We start from the raw sequence: 21,882 nt of genomic DNA, 5'->3' as shown, positions 1-21,882 counted from the left end.
TTTTCTGAAAGCATTTTAAAATGCCAATCAAAAACTGACATTTTTGGTATTAACAATACACAGGTCAATTAGAGGATGCCATTTATACGCTGTAATTCACAAAGGCACAAGTTAGGATAATTCTGTGATTATCAACTGGTTGGCAGAACTGAGATGCATTCCAATTTCAAACAAGCTAAAATGTGAAGAAAAACTTATATTTTATGACTATTAAAATATGGGTTTTTTTTCAAGTTTAGAATGATCACCAGATTCACACCAGTGCCAACAAACAAGCAAACAAAGACTCCTTGAGCCAAGGAATAAGTGGGCTAAGTAAAAAGTTAGTGAATCGAAATATTGTCTTTAAGATAAAATTAGCAGTGGTCCAATTGGTTTTAATTCCCTTTGTTATCTTATGGCTTACATTTAACTTTTTTGAACCTCATATAAATCCAAATACAAACATTCTTCAGTCATTTAATAAATTTCAAAGTCAAGTCACTAAAGACAGAGAGGTTCACAATTATATACCACCATTCACTGATAAAGGACCATGTGTGGGGTCAATGACTTTTGTTATGGTTTAAATGTGGTGTCCCCTAAAACTCATGTGTGAGACAATGTGAGAAGGTTTTGAGGAGAAATGATCCAATTATATTCTTAACCTAATCATTAATTAATCCCTGATGGGATTAACTGGGTGGTGACTGGAGGTAAGTGGAGTGTAGCTAGAGGAAGTAGTTCACTGGAGGCACATCTATGGGAGATATATATATATATATATATATATATATATATATATATATATATATATCATACCTGGAGAGTGAAATATCTCTCTGCTTCCTGATCATCCTGTGAGCTGCTTCCTGTGTCACACTCTTCTACCATGATGTTCAGCCTTATCCTAATCCCTGAGGAATATAGCCTGCTGAAACTGTTGAGCACTCAAATAAACTTTTCTTCCTAAAATTGTTCTGATTAGATCTTCTAGTCACAGCAGCAAAAAAGCTAACTAAAACAACTTTCATCATCATGTGCTCTCCTTCGGGGAGGTGATCTTATCCTGCCTGCAGAGCATAAAGGGTCTGCTTCTGTTTAGGATCCAGAAAGGCCCATGACCTCCCTGCTGGGATCCTGGGTTTCCCACCAGTCCCAGGAGAAACTTAAAACACAAAAGAGATGCCACACAAAACACCAACTGCACCATCAGCAGAAAGACCATGAACAATGTGGCCAGGAACAGCAGCAGGGTTAGCTGATGTGGTGTCACCTTGGGGGAAGGCACAGGACACACAGGGACACAATCCTTCCAGCCGCCATGGTCCCGAGGTCCTCTGGGTCCCCAGGAATGCCAGGTAAGTGTCTCCCAGGGTCACAGTGACTTCTCGCCTAGTTTTACAATGTTTTTACATGTACTTTCCCAATATCTTGTGATGTTTATTGTATTTGTGTTCATTAGAAATGATAGTTTTTAGTTTGCTTACCTTAAAATGTCCTTGTGTGGAAGGGCGTCTTAGCTCAGTGGTAGAATGCCAGCTGAAGAGGCCCTGGGTTTGATCACCAGCACTATAAAATTAGTAATAATGATGATGATGATGATGATGGCAATAAATATGAATAAAATAATTTAAGTGTCCTTCTCAAGGTGGAAGCACAGACAGAACACTGATTTTGTCCTTGTGTTCTTTTCTAGTGCAAGCAGTTGGAGAGTTAGAGGGAGACACTCCCTTAAGAACTTCTTCAGCTGCATCCCCTCACTCTTGATATTTTTGCATTTCAATTATTCATCAGTTAAAAAGCTTCCTATTTCCCTGGTAATTTTTTTCTTTAACACATAAGTAATTTTAAAAGAAATAGATTGCCGAATTTCAAAACATTTGGTTAGTTTTCAGATTTGTTATATTGTTGACTAACAATCTAACTTTGTTGTGGTTAAAGAATACTCTGAATAAAATCTTTAAGATATTTTCAAGACTTATTTTTATGATTTAGTATTCATATTTGTGACACTGTGATAAAAATACCTGAAAAAAAGAAACAACTTATAAGAAGGTACAAATTAGTTTTTCTCACAATCTGAGATGTTTCAGTCCATGGTCACTTGGTCTCATTGTTGTGGGCCTTTGGTGAGGCTGAACATCATAGTGTCAGTCCTGTGGTAAAGCAAAGGTGTTCACACCATAGTGTCTGGGAAGTGAGAGAGGCAATATGCTCTGATACTGAGACACAATCCCAGCCCCAGATGTAGTTTTATCACTGACAGATACCAGAGCATGTTGGGTCCTTTGGAGGAATTCAGCAGTGCTGGGATAGGACAAACTCCATCCCATTGATCCTCTTGTGGACTTCTCTTTTTCTTTTTCTTCTTCCTCCAGCAGCTTGGCTTGGAGCCTTTGCTGGGAGATTCTTTTCCTACCTAGTAAGTCATCCAACTTGTCAGTCCCAGCAGTCAAGCCTAAGGGACCTTCAGTTCCAGCCAATAGGACAAGTTCCTCACGGTGCACAATTCTCCACCATCTTGCTGTTATAATCAGATGTGTTCACACCTACAGATCACTTAAAACCGTGAGTCAACCAGCCTCTCACAGGACTGTATTTTCTTCCTTGCTTCATTCCCTGCAGAGTTGAGGTCGCTCAGGCACCCTGTCCTGTTATGCAGAACTAGTGAAGTCAGAAATTTAATTTTATAATCACCAACAAAAGAAGAGCATTCCACCCAGAACAGGAACAAGCACAGTGTTTGTTCAGGTTGAGAGGGCATTTCAGATGATTGATGTCTTCTTTAAGGCATCCCATGAAGATGAATAGCAAATAACTCCTGTAACAAGCTCCGTTACTTCTGCATCAATAGTTTTTCTCACAGATGTGAGATGGCAGGTATCCCACCAACATTTTTCATGTTATTTGATTTTCATCTGTGGACTTGCCAAAGACAAGGTTTCAGAGGGCACAAGTATCCTTCTGAACTTTCAAAACTCTATGGTCTAAAAAATCAAACAGACGCTTGATTTGCCCTAGCCTATATACCTCCAATTTCACTTTGTTGTGGCCAAAACCCAGGTGCTGAAGACAGGCTGCTGTGTGTGCTAGTATGGAGTGCAACTGGTGCTGCAGCATATGAATGATTTTGGGCAGCTTGGGATTGTGCCAGGCAAACTTCCTGGGGTCTTTCTGGATGCTGTCCCAGGGGAGGCCAACTATGAGCTGTGTGTGAACTGAGTGACATTCGAACCATTAGGCAGGGAAGACTGGTTTTGGGAACTCCCAAGCAGAACCTCCTGATGCGAGAATGCCCAATTCACATCGGCACCCTGTTCTAACTCACAGCTCAAGTTCAAGCACAGTCTCAGAGAGAGAGAGATGGGTGTAGCCTGCCAAACACCAATCAACCTGTTTACTGCAAGACCCCTGTCATACCAAGGAATAAGCACCCAAGCAAGACTCCTCCCACTGAAACCTTATCCCTGCCTTTGATGTACTCCCCCTTAAATAAAAAATCAGGGCCTTTTCCAGATGTTCAGTTCCAGTTCCTATCAGGACTGGAAGACCCACCAGACACTCCTCTATTTAAATCTAATCTTTGGCTTTGTCTTACTTCTTACTGATTATTTTAGACTTTTTATTTTTCCAGGCAGCTCTCACCTCCTGAGCAGGAACCTGCTATGTCAGGGTGCTGGTCACCCCATCACATTGTCTATTAATGGGGATCTTGTGGTGCCATCATCAGCCAGAGCTGCCTACTGAAGCCAGTTATAATTGAACTCTTGTACTTGATATTGTATTGGCCTGTAGAGCTGGGTGTAGGTAGCCGTTGTGTTTAGAGCATAATTATTTGTTTGGTATGGAAGGTCATTCTGTTGGCTGGAAGTCTTTTATAGATTCCAACACCTGAGCTGGTGTGATAGAGAGCCACCTGCCATCCTTGGAGCTCCATGTTTCTTTGGTTTGGCCTATGGTACACTGGGCTATAATAGGTCCTTCCCTCATATACAGGAGACATAGCAGAAGACATAGTCTAGCAAAAGCTGTCTGTGCTGACAAACACAGAAACTCAATAAGCCATCAGGCTGTCTGGGTGAGATGGAACCATCCTATTGTAAATATCTTACTGTTGCTGTCCAAATTGCTCGATGTCATGAACACTCCTTTTCAGTGAAGGTGCCAGTACCCTCGGTCAATCCTGAGGCATTTGGGGGGGGGGCGCTGCTGCCACCTGGCTTTGGGAAGGAGAAGCTATTTGTATCTGTGCATCTGTCAGGGTTACCTCTCAAAAGTGGTTTGGCATTGAGGGGCTATTCCCCTGGGATTGGAGGTCTTTTGAGAGGTGACTGAACCAATCTGCCACACAGCACTGGAAGTCCTGAGTACCCTCTAAAATCATGGTGTGATTGTGTTGGAAATGTGGCCTCCATTTGGGTGCATTTAATTTTGTTGTCATTGGATTCTCTCCAGCCAGCTACCAGAGGATTCCCTACTTCCTGTCTTTGTGGATAGTGAGTACATGCTGCTATTGTCCCAAATAAACTTAATACACACACACACACACACACACACCACACACACACACATATATATATATATATATAATATATATATATAAATATATATAAATATATATTAAAAATATAAAACTATATATATATATATATATATATATATAGTTTTAGTTTTTGATGGATCTTTATTTTATTCATTTATTTGTATGCAGTGCTGAGAATGGAACCCAGTGCCTCACTCATGCAAGGCAGGCACTCTACCACTGAGCCACAACCCCAGCCCCCAAATAAACTTTTGAGTACCAATCCATCAACAGCTTGTAACAGGGGTCCACTTCACCTTTTGAATATTAGTTCTGAGGCTATTTTTCAAAGGGACATTTTTTCCCTTTTTCTTTTCTCCCCCTCACTCTCCCTAACCTGGAGGCCACATTACCCTGAGTTATCTGTGTTCCACAGGAAGGAGATGTCTGTAAGAGGATCTCGGAAGTGACAAATAACAAGTGAATCCTAACACTCCATCAAAGCCCCTGGAACTCCCTGTCAGGGCACATTTGGAATGTAGCCTTAAGGAGCTCCTTTAAAATCCCCCTGTTCTTTCTGATGGGCAGAATCACAGCCTCAGGGACAGGAGTGCCCTGTGTTTCTCCTTTGTCAGAAAAGCAATAAAACAGCTTTTTCCTTTTTTTCTCAAAACTGTGTCCTCATTATTAATAGGCATTCATTGGCACTGGGGACAAGGACCAAGCTTTTGGTTACAAGCTGAGTTCCTTCTGGGCCTGAGAATTCAAGCTCAGCTCCTTCCCCTCACCACCTCCTGCACATCTTGCCCCACCTCCATCCCTCTCTCCTCTCTGTCCTCCTGGCCTGCCTTGTTGTTCTACTCCCCATTCCTCTTCTTGCTCTTCCTGCCCACATACCCTCTATCCCTCCCACATACACACCATACAGGCCAACACAGGAAGGGGTTGCCCTCATGTGAGATGAAGATGAAGGGATATTTTGTATCAGAAGAAAAATCAAAAACAATCACATTGTTTCTGGTCAAGCTCAGTTTATGAGGAGACCAAAGAAGATGGCTGCACCTTAAAGCTGAATTTCAACCACAGCTATTCCATTTCCTGTTCCTCATGGCTAGAATCTGGCCCTCATCTTGAGGGACTTGAATACCCTAGGCCCTTTTCTAGCACCACCTCATGGCCTTCATTGGGCACATAGAGATCCCCATGGTGCTAGGGGCTACAAGCAGCAGGAAATCCTGACCAAAGAAAATCATCCAACTGCCCCATTTAGAATGAGCCAAGGGTACTGAGCCAAAGTCAGCAGGCTCCCAGGTATACAGAATCTGCCTCTCCCCCCCCCCCGCTTCCTTGTGTCCTCTTAGCCTCAGATGAGATTTCTGCACCCAAAGCCAGCCTTTGAGAAAAATAAGGGCCATATCTAAAATAATCTCAAACACTTGTAAAATCCTAAGGTCATCAATGGAGCATTTCCAGAGCTCAAGGTAGTGTCTTAATTTTACTAATTTGATTTAGTGTTTTATTTTAATTCCAACATTAGTTAGCACATGAATTAAGAGTATGTGGCAGGCAGAATAATGGCCTCCCCAGGAGATCCTCTTCTAATCCTTGGAACCTGTGAACAGGCTTCATTCATTATCTAGCAAGGGACTTGCAGATGGACTTATGTTAAGGATTCTGAGATGGGGAGACCATGCTGAATGGCACAGGGTAATCCATAACATCCAAATAATTCCATGGGTCTTTAACATGGAAGAAGAGGCAGAGAAAGAGGTCAGGATGATGGATCAAGCACTCTGCCTGCTGTTGCTGGTTGTGAAGGTGGAGGAAACAGCTACCAGCCAAGGATTGACCTATCAATTTAGGCCTGTTGGGACCCTTGGTGGACTCCTAACCTACAGAACTCTAAGAAAATGAGTTTGGGGTGTTCTCACACTGTGTTTATGGGAATTGGTTACAGCAATAACAGAAAATCAACACAAGTACCTCTCTAATTCACTTCACCAGTGACGAGATCTGAAGGACGTGATGAACTCTGCACATTCTGAAGGCCTAGGTTGACAGGTCAAGAGATACTATTACATATTTTAAGTGGTACCTGTTCTGTTTTCCCTTCCAGCCCCCTTTATAGGACTTAAATTCTATTTCCCCTCACAGGATTTCATTTTTAACTATTTCTAGGAAATAATTATAGAGTGATAGCTTAATTTTAATTCTAGAAGGCAAAAGAATACAAGAATTTTTCTGAAGGAATCTCTTAAGATTTTTATTTCAACATTTATGGAAGTATAAGAGGACAGATAAATGAGGATGGTGAGTTAATCTGTCTGCAGCCCCACCTGGCCTGAGGGGACCCGATATGTCACATTCCTCAGCAAACTGACTCAGGGGTAAGAAGGTCTGGCAGTCAGTGTAGGTAATAAATGATGGGGGTTGAGAAATAAGGGCTGGTTATCAAAGAAAAGACAGATGGGTTGCTAACAGCTAACCTGGGGATCACACTTCCCAGCACAATGAGCTGCTATTGATTATCCCAAGTGTTCCAGCTCCTTCTTACCCTTAGGCATATGCACAAAGAAGAAAAAGGTGGTGGGGGTTCTGGGGTCTATAAAACAGCAAGACACACCCACTCCTACTGACACCCAGCTCTTTGCCCACTTCTGAAGCCAGAACTAGAGAGACAGTATAAACAGGTCAATCAAGTCAGGTGGTGTGGAAAGCCATTCTCACACGTGACTGGGCAACTCCTGGTTTGGGTCTGAGGCGCTCTGGCTAATCTGTGTCGGAGCTTTCCTGGCCCTCTCCTGATGAGAGAACCCGTCCGTGGGGGGGGTGTGACTGACCACTGACCCCAGGGGCCAATCACTGACCCTGACCTTGGAGTGCAGCCCCCCTCAACCTTCATTGGATGGAATTCTCCCATGAATTTCTTGTTCCCCAATAAAAGGCTACTCCCTGGCGTGCTCAAGCTCTCTCTCTCCTGCTAGCCCTGAGTAAGCCTTGCTGCCCTACCGGTGGTTCGAGGTGGGAGCCAGAGAGGGGAGCCGTCTCGGACCTGGTCATAGAAAAAGGTAACTGAGTCTGTGTGTTTTATTTCGATCTCTGCTAGCTAACTTTTATGCCAAGAACCTCATTGATGAAACCAGTGCGCTGACCGCATGGTGGAAGGTGGGTTTAAGGAGGCCAATTTTGAGTGAGTCTGGCTAGTTGGAGAATGTCCCCTGAGTTAATTCCTTCAGAGCCCTTCCTCCACCCAAGAACCGCCCCTGCTCCAACCTGTTGCTAAGATAACCAGTCCCAGGAATAGCTCCCTACAGGGAGCTATAAGGTTGTTAATTAATGTAGGCTGCACCATCCTGCCCTTCCCACTTCAGCCCACCTGTTTCCCACCTTTTGGCCATCCCACTAAGCATTTCCTAGGTCTAGTCACTGCCTAGGCCTAGTCCCATACCACAGGAAGGAGAAAGATAAGGGGAAGAGGCAGGAGAACAAAGGAAGCCTAGGACATATAAAAAGGGCAGAACACCTCACTTCTAGGGATACCAGGACACCAGCTCTGGCCCCCTCCTCCCTCCTAGGAGAAGTCTATGTTATCCCCTTTTAAATAAACCCTGCCCATCTGTCTCTATCTCACCACACTGATCCATTTATGATTTTTCTTTGATTATTTCATATGAAACTATTTACATTTGAATTTAAGTCAAACACTATTTTTAGTTGATGATCAGTGTAAAAACTGAAACTTAATCATCCCATGAACTTAATCTAATATTAACTCTGAATGTCTAGAACAACTAAAAACTTTTTGAGTTTTGCTCTTAGAAGTACAGTAGATGGGGTAGAGAGAGAAGATGGGAGGGGAGGGGAGGGGGGATAGTAGAGGATAGGAAAGACAACAGAATACAACAGACAATAGTATGGCAGTATGTAAAAACATGGATGTGTAACCGATGTGATTCTTCAATCTATATACGGGGAAAAATGGGAGTTCATAACCCACTTGAATCAAATGTATGAAATATGATATGTCAAGAGCTATGTAAGGTTTTGAAAAACTAATAATAAATAAATAAATAAATAAATAAAAATAAATAAATAAATAAACCCTGCTTTATATGCATGCCTTGGGATGCTTCAAACTTCAACAGGTGAGGAAGCAGGACTAGTCACTGATAGATAACCAGCGGTACCAATTCTCTTCAGAGAAGTCTGCTGTCCCTGTCTCTGTCTTATATAAAATATGCTTCCTACACTTGCCTGGGTGTTTCTCAGGGTGTTTAATCCTAAACACCAGGGGAACAAAGACCCATTCCTGATCTCCAAGACTGGTATCAGAATGACATAATTTTCAACTATGGTTCTTAAATAAATTTATTTAATGTTTTGAGTCAATGATATAAAACAATGTGTGTTAAACTGTGGTCAGTAGCCCACCTGCATCAGAATCACCTGGGATGCTTATATTTAAATGCAACCCTAGGGTCCCACACCCACAAAAGTTCTTGGCATTTCATCCCAGGAAATTGCTCCCACAATCTTCACAACTGATTTGTGAAACAGACTCCATTTGAAATGAACAGCTCCAAAGCCTTTTAACTTCTGACTTTCCTTAAGCTGAAAATGGAGTCTGAGGGACTTCCCTGGACCTGAGGGCACTGCCCAGAGGAACGGAGTCTGAGACATGTTTCTGATTAACACAGCCTAGCTAAATATACACATGGATATTTCCTTCCTTTCGTCCTACTGCACCCCATAGCTCTTATAAAAGCTTTCCATGCTCCTGAGTCACAAACGATGGAGAGTTGAGAAAGAAAATGTTCTCTATCTTGCTCAAATCCATCATTGCAAGAAACCTTTATTTCCCTTGCCATCCTAACTCCTGAGTTTTAATGGAACACAACAAACAGCAAAATATGTCCTTCCCTGTGAAAACTGTAAGGCAAATCAAGTTTAAGGATCACTCTATCATGTATATTGGAAATTTTTGTAAAATAGAGGAAAAATGAATTTTTAAACTTAGACTTTATGGATTAGACTATTATTTTTTTCATGACAGTTTGTCTTTCCTATTCTGATACACTTGTTCTGGGAAATGGTGTAGAAATGCAAAACAAAACAAAGAAAAACTATTTCCTTATACACATATTTCTTTAATAGCCACCAAAAAAAGATTGTTGTTTCCTTTCATCCTCCCCATCCATGAGTTATGTTGGCCTTCAACATATTGCTACAGCAACATAAATAAATCTCTATCATACATTTATACACACATACCCACATCCTAGGAGCACTCTGAAGACACAGACTAGGCTTCAGTACAACTAGGGCCTTGCCCAGACCACTTAAAAACAAGCAGAGGGCTGCTATATGCAAGACTTTCCATAGGCTTGGTATGGCCATCAGTTCCCAATTCGCCTGAGGGAAGTTAGGATGACAAAGGGATAACATACCTAATGGGGGTAGGGACAGTATAGTTTGGAGAACATGTAAGAAATGAAGAAGATCATGCTAGGCTAAGCATGACAGGGCATCTAACAAGTCACCAATTCCCCACACAGAATCAAAGCTCTCAGAACTGGTGGTACAGCATGAAGCCCAGCCTGACTTGGCCCAGAGGAGCTACCTGGTTAGGTGTGGATCTGTGAGCAGTGCTCACTGACACTGTCCAGAAGGGCACTGCTGCTCAGTAGTGTGCTTCTATAACTGTGGAGGAGCTTCACCATGGGGATCACATGTCCCATGTGTAGAAGGCAACTATTTCCTTCGCGTTGACCATCTGAGGACAGCTGTTGAGATGAGAACCGTGCTCTGGCAGGTGCTATGCCACTGAGGCTGTTCAGAAGCAGTGTCACAAGTGCTACTATGCAATCTCACACGCGCTTTGCTTCATGCTGGGCCCAGGGGGATTTGGCTACTGTTATTCCATCACTGCCAGGAAGTCATTCTACCTTTCTGCCTACCCCACAAGGACACATCTCTGACTGCATCTTCAGACCTCCAGCAGATTTAGAGGACTCAAGCCCAGATTCTCCTCAGCAGACAGGTAGTTGTTCAAAAGAGGGGCAGCCCCATTCTTCCTGATGCTTTAAGGACCTGTGGTGGCTTTGCTTCTTGCGTGGCTCCTGGAAGGCAAGGGTCACAAGGCTGGAGTGCACAGCAGGGCCCTTAGAGATTTCACCTGCAAGCAAACATAAAACAACCCTGTTCAGATGGAACTGTCAGACCCTGCTGACGGCACCCAGAGGCTGGAATGAGGGCAAAGCATGCAGGAAGCCAGAACATGGCAGGAGGGGATTAAGAGGATGAGCTTCCAGGTCCCAGCTTAAAGGAAAAGCCTCCCTATGCACCCAAATTCCTGCTGCCCCAGCCACTGCCCCACTATACTCTATGTGGTCAGATCCTACCATTTCCTCTGGATGAGCCAGTTCATGCTACAAGTTATGTGGTCTGAAGAAAAACAAAAAAGTGGGGAGGTTTGCCATCTTCTAGGAAAAGTAGTGCCAAGCATGAAACATGCACATGTAGAAAAAGCCCGTGGTAGGAAGGAGAAAACATGTTGGGGGGAGTTCCCCTGTTAAGTGTGTATCCCAGTTTTCTTGAGGAGAATTCAAAGGGGCAGGGATGAGACCATCTAGTCTACTCTTAACAGATGAGGGGGCAGCAGTTCACAGAGGCAAAGGGGCCAGCCAAAGGCACACAGCCAGTTAGTGACAAGCCTGGAGTTACAGCCCAGGCATCAGGAAGTAGAAAGGGAGGCCTGCACACTGGAGATAGCCAGTGGGATCTGGAGGCTGCTGGGTTACCTTGGCTGGGACAGGATAAGGCTGTACAGAGGCAATCTTGTAAGTGTTGTGCTAAAGAAGCTCAGGAAAGAAAGGAATCATCAGAGAAGAACCAAAGGGAATTAAAAAACAAGAGCTGGTTAAACCATGGCCCACCCTCAGTCACAGTGTAGGAGTCAACCCTTTTGGAATATAACTAAGGAAATATTTCTTTTTTAAAAAATTATTTTATTTGTAGATGGACAAATAAATACCTTTATATTATTTATTTATATGTGGTGCTGAGGATCAAACTCAGTGCCTCATATGTGCTAGGCAAGTGTTCTACCACTGAGCTATAACCCCAGCCCCAATTTAGGAATATTTCTAAGAATATGTTCAACTTCTCTGGCGAAGTTTAATGTCTAAGTTTAAAAGTTTAGTTTCTGAGTTTTAAACCAATTAGTGCACATCAAGTTTTTCTTCAAAGTACTAAGTAATAAGCACTTAGAATTTAAGTAAATGTAGAGAATGTCTAGCATGTATATATATATATATATATATATATATATGTATATATATATATACATATATATTTTTTTAAAAAATCTCTTGCCTTAAGATTCAGTGTTTATTTATTATCAAATTTTATTTTATTTTAGATCAATGAGACCAAGTGGATTTTTTATCATGTTTTTTAAAGAAAAAATGTGTCAAAAATCAAATTGCTGTTCTTAACATAATATTTTGCACTAAAGTCAATTTATAAGGTTGTGCCTTACTCTGCTTTATCATAAAGTAGTTTAGGAAAGTCCAGAATGCCCAAATGGCCCAAAGACCCCTGTACAGACAACTAATTCTCAGAAAACCTGCAAATGTCTCTGTCCTCAAGAACCAACTGAACTGCATTTCTCCTGGCTCCTTGTTTAATTGACATCAAGCAGGAAAAAATGAAATGAAAAATGAGAGATGATGACAAGAGAAAAACAAGGGCAGGGAAGGGAACTGAGTGGGGAGAAGTGATAGGATGGAATCCTAACAGGAGGCTAACTAGGAGCTAGGACCAGTCAAGTGGATCAGATATCTCCTCTGGAAGGAGAAAGAAGGTCAGGGTCACCTACAGACCTGATGATAGACAGTGGTGTGTTAGAGGCAGGTTCTTTGGCTCTGATAGGTGTAATCGTTTCCTTACCTCCAAATTAGTCCTTGCCTTCTTCAAAACATCATGTGTCCTGGTCACTGAAACAACAAAACAGCCCCACAAAGCAGGAATTACCAGCTGGGCCCTACTTGCTGGGCATGTGTTTTCTAAAGCATTTTCTTTTGACCCCTCAATCATGGCCTCTTGCTGACTCCTTCCTTCCCTCCCTCTGCACCCACAATTCCTCATGGCACAGGAGGTTTGGGCCCAGTGACCACAGACTCTCCCCTCCCAACATTCCAGTGCCTCTGTGGTCACTGTTCATCTGCAGCAAAAGTGGGGCATCTGCAAGACCACCCCTTTCCTCTGCTGCTCCACTGCTCAGGGGCACCTACACTGATTGACGATGAACTGCTCCATGTTCTCCTTCTGCTGGTTGGCAGTCTTCAGACGCTCAGCTGTGGTCTGAAGGAGCTTCTCCTGTTTGGATACTTGGGCTCGCAGATCCAGTAGCTCCCTTTCCATTGATTCATCCTGGGGAAGAAGGATAGGCTCTCAGACAACAGTATGGAGACCAAAAGCATCCAGTGCTTTGTGGTTCCTACCAACTGGAAGCAGAACTCTATAATCTTCTCAACACTCTCTGGAGTATGTTCTCTCCATTACAGCCTCTTGATCCTCCAGTTCAGGATAGTTGAGGAAGAGGCCATAGGTAAGAATGTTGAAAACATGAAAGCCCCTAGACTAGCACAGGACTACTGTTCTGTGGCCAAGGAGACCCTGACCCCAGATTGGCAGAAAACTCCCAATTGTGAATAAGACCTCCAATTCAGTCCTTGTAAAAGTTCTATCTCATCCTTCCCCCATCCATACAAGACGTGGAATTTCAGAGATATGATGTATGGGACACAGGGCTGCCCTGAAGACAGTGTGTAAGTCTCTAAATATCTGTACAAATGTGAAGATGGTAAAGCACCTTCCCTGGAATTAGCAGTTAGCTCCTAAAAGATAACAGCAATATTTGTCTGGAACTCGAATATCTGGGAAGGGGATCCAGATGTGGGACCACTCCAGGCTTAGCAATAAGAGCCAGCCTGAGATCACAGCAGATCCTGGGGTTGGGGGCTGGGGGCTGGGGGGGGGGACTCTGGCACAGAGATGATAATTTAAAAAGATATGTTGGGATTCTAGGAGCATGACCATAAGAAGCTTCAGGCTCATGGTGATATCCTCTGATCTTTTGACCAAGGAGACTTGAGGAGGAGAGAAACTTCAAAAGGCCCCTGAATTTCAGTTCACTCAAACTTCAGTTATAGTTCCTCCATTTTTTTTCTTTCTCCTCTTTGATTTATGATCTTGGAGGCTGGAGTATAAGGAGGAGGTAAGGTAATCAGAGCTGCCATGAAAGCAGCTGCCATGGATCAGGGGTTTCCCTCCAGGATGCTCCCCTAAGGTCGTGTCCATACTAATTTCCCATGTGGTTCCTGACCCTCGGAAAGCTGTGGGACTAAGGAGACAGAACCACACCAGAAACAGAAGAGCAGTATTTAAAATGGAAGAAGACATTAGTCTCTTACTGCTTTGCCAGGCAGTGCGGGGCCTTGGGAACTTGGCAGGGCCGCTCGCCAGAACATGGTCAGGAGGGAGGCTGACTCTTCTAGGGTGTGGTGCAGGGCACTGAGACTGCTGCGTAGCTCACGGACTCCTTTGTTGCCTGGTGCCTGTGGAAAGGGGGAAGGGAACCATGGACAACATTCAAGCTGAGATATCTCAAGGCTCAGGATATGGCAGGCCTGTATAGGTCTTAAGCTTGCTTCCTTTTAAGTGAGGCACAAAACATGGGATGCTTGAACCTATAAAACCCTGGTTCATCCCTGTGTGGTCCCAGGACTGAAGTGCTGCTCCCTTTACCTGGAATGCCTCCTCCACCTGGACACCCTATAAGGCTGTCAAGGCACATTCCCATGTCATGTCCTCTACAGACCTGTTACCTTCCTTTCCTGCAACAAAAGACCCTTCTGCATTGGTCCATTCAAGGCACAAGAGGTGGCTTCTCACATTGTGCTCTTGGCACCTTAGTTTGCTTATCAACAGAGGTCTGTGTCTTGCCCTTGAGTCCAGGCTCTCTGGAGGCAGGGCTGTGTCTATTCATCTATGGGTCTCTGGTGGCTCGGCATAGTCACTGATCCTTGGTTTCTCTCAACAGTAAAGTACTCTGAGAAGCACTGCTTCCCAGCCTTTGCTCTGTCTCAACAAATACCATAGTGTCCCACTTCTTACCCTTTCCACACACAAGGTCGTTATGGACGCAAATCCCTCAGCATCTGTCCATCTGATTGATTTTAAGTGGGCCAGCATGGGCCACCATGACTTAACAGGTAATAACTACCGGAGGGTGCTGAGTTCAACACAACATCACATGGATGTCAATACTTAACAAATGCACTACTGAGGATGATGACAATGTTGCACAGACTTCTCTGGGGCTCTAAGGAGGAATATCTAGTTGGCCTTCTCTACAACAGAGTAGAACTTCGAATGAATCAAGAGAAAGGGAAGCAAGGGCCTGGCTAGAATAACTGGAAGATGATTTCTCTGTCATTGGGAGATGCAGGCCACAAAAATAAATAGTGGAGAAGGAAGTAGAACTAAGGACAAGGGACACAAAGAAAGGGTGAACCCAGGAGGTGCAGGTGTGACTACCTCTGAGCTCTGAGATTCAAGGCCCAGGAAGTTGCATGTGGGCCTCAGGAGAGACAGGATCTTTTGCACCAGCTGTTTTCCCTCCTCAATCTGCTCCCTGAGAGCAGAATAGTCATCGATGTGGCCTATGACATGGCGGCCATTTTTGTTGGCGAAGGAGCCATCCGTAGCATCACCCTCCAGCTTGGGAGAGTTTTTCATTCCTGGAGGAGCATCTGATTCCAGCTCTGTAAAAGAAAACCACGATAATATAGGATCTGTTGTTATTCATAATGATATCCTCAGTTCCAGCCAATGCAAAGAGACAGTGAAAGGATCAAGAAAGGCAGCCTTCAAAAATGCAGGATGGTCAAGTCCATAGAGACCTTCTGGTTTCTTTATTTTTATAATCTTTCTTACATCGTTACATAATAAACTTGCTAGAAGACAGATTTTATCTTTATTGACAAGTGGACTATTCAGGACAAATAGTATTATAAACATGAAAAATTTATGGATAGAAAAGGCACAGACAAGTAAATCAGCGGGACACAGCACATATAAGAACGGAGAGATTACAGGGAAATGATGCAAACAGAACAACAGGACAACTGTGGGAAGAAGAATGAAAAGAAAGGCAGCCACAGAAGATTCAATGAATAGGACTGAAGGTTTTGTGGCATGCAGAGAAAATTTTCTAAATTCAGATATTGTACTTACAGAGAACCAACAGTTATTTGCATTAATAATTTTCCATCATGGTGTCTGAGCCATTTAGTTGCCATATTTACCATTTTTCCTGGTGACAATGGCAGTGTCTAAGCCAGGAGAAGAGGAAGAAGAGCTGGGAAGGACCAGAGCAGGAGAATTCATGCCAACATCACGAACTGGAGGGGAAGTAACTGAATCTAGGGAGTAAAGACAATCACAATTTTCAGAACCCCTTGAACATTCTGCACCCCAAATCATGCACAGCCTAATCTTTACCACCCAAGTCTAAGTTGACAGGCCTCCCCTTTCACAACATTAGCATCCACATGCCACAATGAAAAGCAAAAACCAACAATCAGTTCGCTTGGTATGTTTCCATTATTCAGGAAAAAAAAGTGTAACTTCCCATTTAAAAACTTGTTAGATATAATTTTTTAAAAAAATATTTATTTTACTTATTTATATGTGGTGCTGAGAATTGAACCCAGTGCCTCACACATGCTAGGCAAACACTCTGCCACTGAGCCATACCCCCAGCCCATTGTTAGATATCATTTTATAAACCCAAACCTGAGTAGAATTTTGTATACGCTTTTTTGTATAATGCATAAATGTATGCATACATATGTTAAAATGTTAATCAAAGGTAGTGGTACAACTCAGTGATAGACTGCTTGCGTATTATGCACAAGGCCCTGGGTTTGTTGTTTTTTTAAATTTTTTATATTTGTTTATTTTTATGCATACTGAGAATTGAACCCAGTGCCTCACACTTGTGAGGCAAGCGCTTTACCACTGATCTACAGCTATAGCCTCCTTGTTGTTGTTTTTTTTTTTTTTTTTTGGTGCTGGAGATCAACCCCAGGGCCTTGTGCATGCAATGCAAGTACTCTACCAACTGAGCTATATCCCCAGCCCCAAGGCCCTGGGTTTGATTCCCTAGTACTGCAAAAAGAAAAAATAAAGTTGATAAAAAACGCGAAATATCAAAAAAAAAAAAAAAGACAGGAAGGTACTGCTGGGGGAAATGTGGGTCAGAGTGAGGTTTCCAGCTCAGGTCTCTGGGTACTGGGAGGAAGAAGGGACTAAACCATGGGGCTGCATCTCAGCTGGTACAAGGAAAAACACTAAGAGGGGAAACTTGGTTAGAGGCAAGAGGATGGGGCAGAAGTGGATGTCTGTCACCTAGAATGAACATGCCTGCCACCCAGTACTTTCCCATGACTCAAGACCATGCCCATCACGACAGCCCCATAAGGGTGAAACAGACATTCAATAAATGCTGAGAAGTTGATGCCAACTGAGTATACCACTTAGCAGTCCATAGGTATTTCTTACTTGATGGCCACAACAAGTCCATGTAATTGTGCCTTTCATTTGACAATTGAGGTCATACTTTCATAAATGAGTATTCAGCAAAAAAGGAAAAAATAAGGATTAACTTGACTCAGTAACATCAGACAGGAGAGTTTGAAAGCTCAGCCTTTTGGAAACCTGAGCATCAGTGATTCTTGATTAGAATAAAATTGGAGATATGGCCATGCAGGTGAGTGGAGAGAGTGGGTTAAATGATACATCAAAAGTAAAAACAGAAGAAGATGTAGAAGTTGAATAATGTGTCAAGAGCTTAGGTATGAGAGATCTGTTAACTTTCAATTAAAGTGAGGAAAGCAAAACTGAGACTAGATATCGAAGAGAGTAATACAGATCTGATGAACATGTGTATTTACATGCAGGCAAGAGGATGGGGCAGAAGTGGATGTCTGTCACCTGGAATGATCGCGCTTGCCACCCAGTACTTTCCCATAGCCCTGGTTTTCTTAGGGATAGGAGTATCTTGCCACATGCCAAGTTCCCCCAGATGAAGGAAAGGGCCACTCTACAGAGTGTGGCAAGGTCTGTGATACTGAGATAGAGTCTGGTAAGATGAAAAAAGATACAGATTGGGAATCAAAATATCTGGTCCTAGCCTGATTTGGTCCCTAAGTTCTATAAACCTTAGCTTGTCCATTAATATCTCAATGCCCCCGTTTTCTCATGTACTTCAGAGGAAATTAAATATTTGAAAATGCTTGGTAAATTGTAAGGGACCACACAAATACAAGGAATAGATGTTAACATATATAGCTGATAATTATTGAGCAATTCTTATTGTGCCAGACACTTGAAAATGATTTAATTCAATGCTCCAAATAACCATACATGGTATATATTTTATATTATTACCATCTGCAAGTTGAGGAAACCAAGGCTTCAACACTTCATTGTTTAAACACATTGCCCAAAGCAAACCACCTATAATGGTAAACGCAGAATCTGGAGACAGGTCTGACTCTAAATCCCATGCTCTCAGGACACCATATTAAAGCCTCTCCAATTTGAGAACTTGACCCTAAGTAACCTAAGAGAAGCAACAGTACCCCTTCCACTGCACACATATTGGTACCACCCCACTGGCTAAGGGCTTCTTGATTCTTTGTCCTTCCTACCTTGAAAGTGTGACTGCTTATTTCCAGGGTCAGGGTTGGATGGGAAGTTCTGGCTCACAGTGGAGGGGCTGAGGCTGCCTTTGCCAGTACCACCATCTAACTGCTGCTCCAACTGTAGCCGCAGACAGTTGTTCACCTGAATGCTCTGTTCTAGTTGCCCTCTCAGAGCTCGTATCTCTGCCACCAGGTGGTTCAAGTCACTGTTCAAAGGAACTTGGTGACAGCCATCCAGGCTGAAAGCTAAAAGAAGAGAGAAGAGGGGTTTGGTTGCATTGGCCCATTTTTTACAAGCACTTGTGAGAATACTGTTCTGTGACATTCCTTTCTGCCAAGGACCTTACTGTAGTCTCAGAGACTTGGGCAGCAAATCTGTGGTAGAGATGTTAATCATTCCTGTGTAGCCCCTGGGACACACCAAGGTGACACATTTTCAGTTTGGAATTTTCCGAGGTTCAAAATTACCACCATGTACTTAAAGGCATTTGATTGGCAGACAATAACAAATCTGTTATCTCACCTCCTTATTAACCTTAGTTCTGCAGGCTGGAGAGCAGGATCCTCCAAGGCAGGAGGTCAGCACTCAACTAGAGAAGGGTAGGGGCTGAGGGAGAAGATTTGATCACCTCTGCACTCAGAAATCAAAGAGGGAGAGGAGGAATGCACCAGGACTTTTGGTAACATGTAAAAATGGGAGTCAAGTACTTTAGACAGGGGTCCTAACAAAGTGAATTTTTCAGCTTCTCTATGGTTTTCATTTCTACTTACCACACATATTTGTACATACTATAATGAAAAGATCTCAGAAATATTTTACCTTAAAGCCAAATATATACATATATATGTATACTTTTTTAAAAAATTTTTTAGTTGCAGATGGACACAATAACTTTATTTGTTTATTTTTATATGGTGCTGGGGATCGAAACTCAGGCTTAACGCATGCTAGGCAAGCACTCTACCACTAAGCCACAACCCAAGCCCAAAGCCAAATATATTTTAAAATACTGAATTGGTTTTGATCTCTAGCAAGGCAAGAGGGTGCATATACCATGCAAGAGGGTGCCTTGAATTACTTGCACCAAATTGCATTTGGCCCACAGCCATTTACCCATCAAGTGATTATTTGAAGACTTATAAATGTCCTCTTGTCACTCAGTTAAAGAGTATATGAAAAAGCTTTTAATTCAATTTTAATTCTTATTGGATTTTGGAATTAAAAATAAGGAATTTTGGAGTTGTAGTGGCAACAGCTTTGTAATAAATCCTAAAAGACCCGTGAACAGGAGGAATGGAATAAAAGGGGAAGTGGTTTAGGATCAAGTGGCTTCAGAAACTAATCCAAAGTTTCTATCACACTCCTCCCTTTCTCTCCCTAGATCCAAATTACCACTAAGTTTTGCTTATTGTCAGTATTTTTTTATGAAACATTTTTCATGTGTCCTTCTTTATCTTCCCAAGCACCTTATATTAAGCTCTCACTTTTTAAAGCTCCCCAAATTATTTAGCCATCCAAGAGGTTTTTTAGATTCTAATGTCTCTAAAATGTCCCACCAGACTTAACATCTTAAAATTCTGTTTTCATTACATACTTTCTTTCATTGAAAAAGAAAAAACCATAGTTATTTCCATTGTATATAAACCTCCATGCTTGAATTATGGGTTTTCTATGCACTGGTGTCTTTCATTCCATTAATCTGATTTCTTACTCCTCCAATCAAGCTTCTCCTATAGACAGGCTGGTCTCTCTCCTGACCCAACATTCACATTGGCTTTGTACATTTGCTATTCTCTCAGCCTGGTAAGGCCCCTATGCTTCAAGTTCTAGTTCATTTTCCCTTTTTAGTAAACTAGGAAACTAAATCCAGTTTTAAGTAAATTCAAATGTGCCTTCTTCATCTAAAGAAGACAAATAGGGAAATATACCAAAATTCTCAAATACTAGATTATTATTTCAGCAGGTGGCAAAAGTCCTCAATAAAAATGCTAATATTTAAAATCAGGCTTGAAATTTTAAGCTTTCGAAGGTATTTTTAAAAGCCAATTATATACATATATATGTATACTTTAAAAAAAATTTTTTAGTTGCAGATGGACACAATAACTTCTGTTTTATATCTCTTAATTGTCCCATGGTGAGTTGGGGGGTCAGGATTAAGGTAAAGTAGGATGGCTGCATGGCTGTCATTATATATTATTTATAATATTTAAGACCTTCACAAATGATGATAGCACCAGAATAGTTCTTTGCATTAAAAACATGGTATAATCTCACGTTGATTAATTTGTTTCTAGCTACCTAAGTAGGTGAAGTTTGATTCTTGTGGCCTATTGTTAGGGCACCCAGACAGAATCTTGCCCATGCCACTAATGTCTCATGCTTGGGCTTTAAGAGGAGAGGGAGAAGAAAAACATACCTTTTAGTCCTTTTTTAGAATTTCCATAAAGTGCCTCATAGATCTGTAGCTCTGACTGCAGGGAATGGAAGAGCTGCTGTTTCTCTTCACACTGCTGCTGCAGGAGGGCCAGCTTGTGTTGCAGTCTGTCAGGGAGAAGCAAGGGCCCACTGAGCTGGCAGGGCTGCTCAGCCATACTTGTGCAATACACTATAAGCCAACCTTTGCTTCCTAGAGTTTTAGCTCTAGACTTCCCCTCAGGGATCAGGAAGACCATCTCCTTTACTTTACAGATGTAGAAGCAGAGCCTGGGACAGGTAAAGTAACTTGGTGTGAAGCAGCATTAGTTACCTAAGCTAGGACCAGGACAGACACACCAGCATAGTGTCTTCACTGGACCCCCAGTGCTCTTCATGCTGACAGGTAGTTGTGGAGCTTGTGCTTTGGATGAACATCATTCAAACTTGTGCTGCTGAGGCAGCTTCCAGGTAAAGGTGAAAGTAATGTCCTGTATCTAATTGGCAGCATGGGAATGGTCTTTCTCCAGTCTCTGGTACATGCAAGTCTTATGTAACTCCACTTTGGAGTGCAAAAGGTATCCCTAGAGAGGCCCTCCTCTGCTCAAATTCACCCAGGAAGCAGGAATAGCAGATGGGAAACCAGGCTTCCCAAAGAGGACACTACTGTCTTGCCAATGTACCTTATAAATCTGAAAATGGGGCTCCCTTCCCCTTACCTGGAGTCATTTTCCTGGAGGGACAGACGTTCCTCCCTGAAGTGCAAGATCTCCTGTTGCTTCTCCTGCAGGTCTTCTAGAAGCTGCTGCCGCTCCAGTTTTTGCTGCTCCAGCTCCTTTTCCAGCTCTTGAAGGCGGGATCCAGAGGAGAACAGAGCCTCCCTCAGGCATTCTGTTTCCTGTGAGTGCCCTGGTGGGCAGAACAACAGGTGTGGGGTAAAAGCTCAGTAGGGAGATGAGCCAAAGTGCACCAATCAAAACCAAGGTAAGGCATAGGGACAGAGTTTGGCTTACTGTACCCATATATGCTAAAGTCCGGTATACCTCCATTTTTGCAGTGCCTGATTCTCTCATTTAGTATGGCCTCCCTCACTCTGAAGGAAGACATTCTGGTGTCTAAAGCTTACCCTTTATTGTTTGTTCAACAATCTATCTCAAATTTGCCAAAGACCAACATCAAGATTTCTT

At 42.6% G+C, this 21,882-nt stretch overlaps 1 protein-coding gene and 1 pseudogene across 1 annotated transcript; both read right to left on the bottom strand.

Annotated features, from left to right (window-relative positions):
- Positions 1-2,041: 2,041 nt before the first annotated feature.
- LOC144252364 (plakophilin-4 pseudogene) lies at positions 2,042-10,242 on the bottom strand (annotated as a pseudogene).
- A 198-nt stretch (positions 10,243-10,440) lies between these two features.
- On the bottom strand, positions 10,441-21,744 carry LOC144252363 (myomegalin-like). The gene is made up of 11 exons (XM_077794742.1): positions 21,714-21,744; positions 21,415-21,604; positions 20,700-20,824; positions 18,286-18,525; positions 15,877-15,993; positions 15,107-15,333; positions 13,981-14,124; positions 12,799-12,937; positions 12,455-12,501; positions 11,305-11,355; positions 10,441-10,679 (listed from the first exon to the last, which is right to left on the bottom strand). Exons 1-11 carry the CDS (start codon positions 21,742-21,744, stop codon positions 10,638-10,640), a joined length of 1,353 nt encoding a protein of 450 aa, XP_077650868.1. The 3' UTR covers positions 10,441-10,637.
- Between the last annotated feature and the right edge of the window lie 138 nt (positions 21,745-21,882).

Source organism: Urocitellus parryii, unplaced genomic scaffold, assembly GCF_045843805.1.
Source record: "Urocitellus parryii isolate mUroPar1 unplaced genomic scaffold, mUroPar1.hap1 Scaffold_4055, whole genome shotgun sequence".
In the NCBI taxonomy this organism is placed as follows: Eukaryota; Metazoa; Chordata; class Mammalia; order Rodentia; family Sciuridae; genus Urocitellus; species Urocitellus parryii.
The sequence above is the reverse complement of the archived record's forward strand: the minus strand, read 5'-3'. Positions and strand labels throughout refer to the sequence as shown.

Bases quoted from the DNA above. Each gene is read 5' to 3' on its own strand.
- LOC144252363 (XM_077794742.1), bottom strand. From the start codon at position 21,744: ATGGAGGTATACCGGACTTTAGCATATATGG. The intron at 21,605-21,713 runs GTACAGTAAGCC...TCTGCCCACCAG, and splicing joins CCGGACTTTAGCATATATGG to GGCACTCACAGGAAACAGAA. The intron at 18,526-20,699 runs GTATGTTTTTCT...CTCTTCTTTTAG, and splicing joins TTCTAAAAAAGGACTAAAAG to CTTTCAGCCTGGATGGCTGT.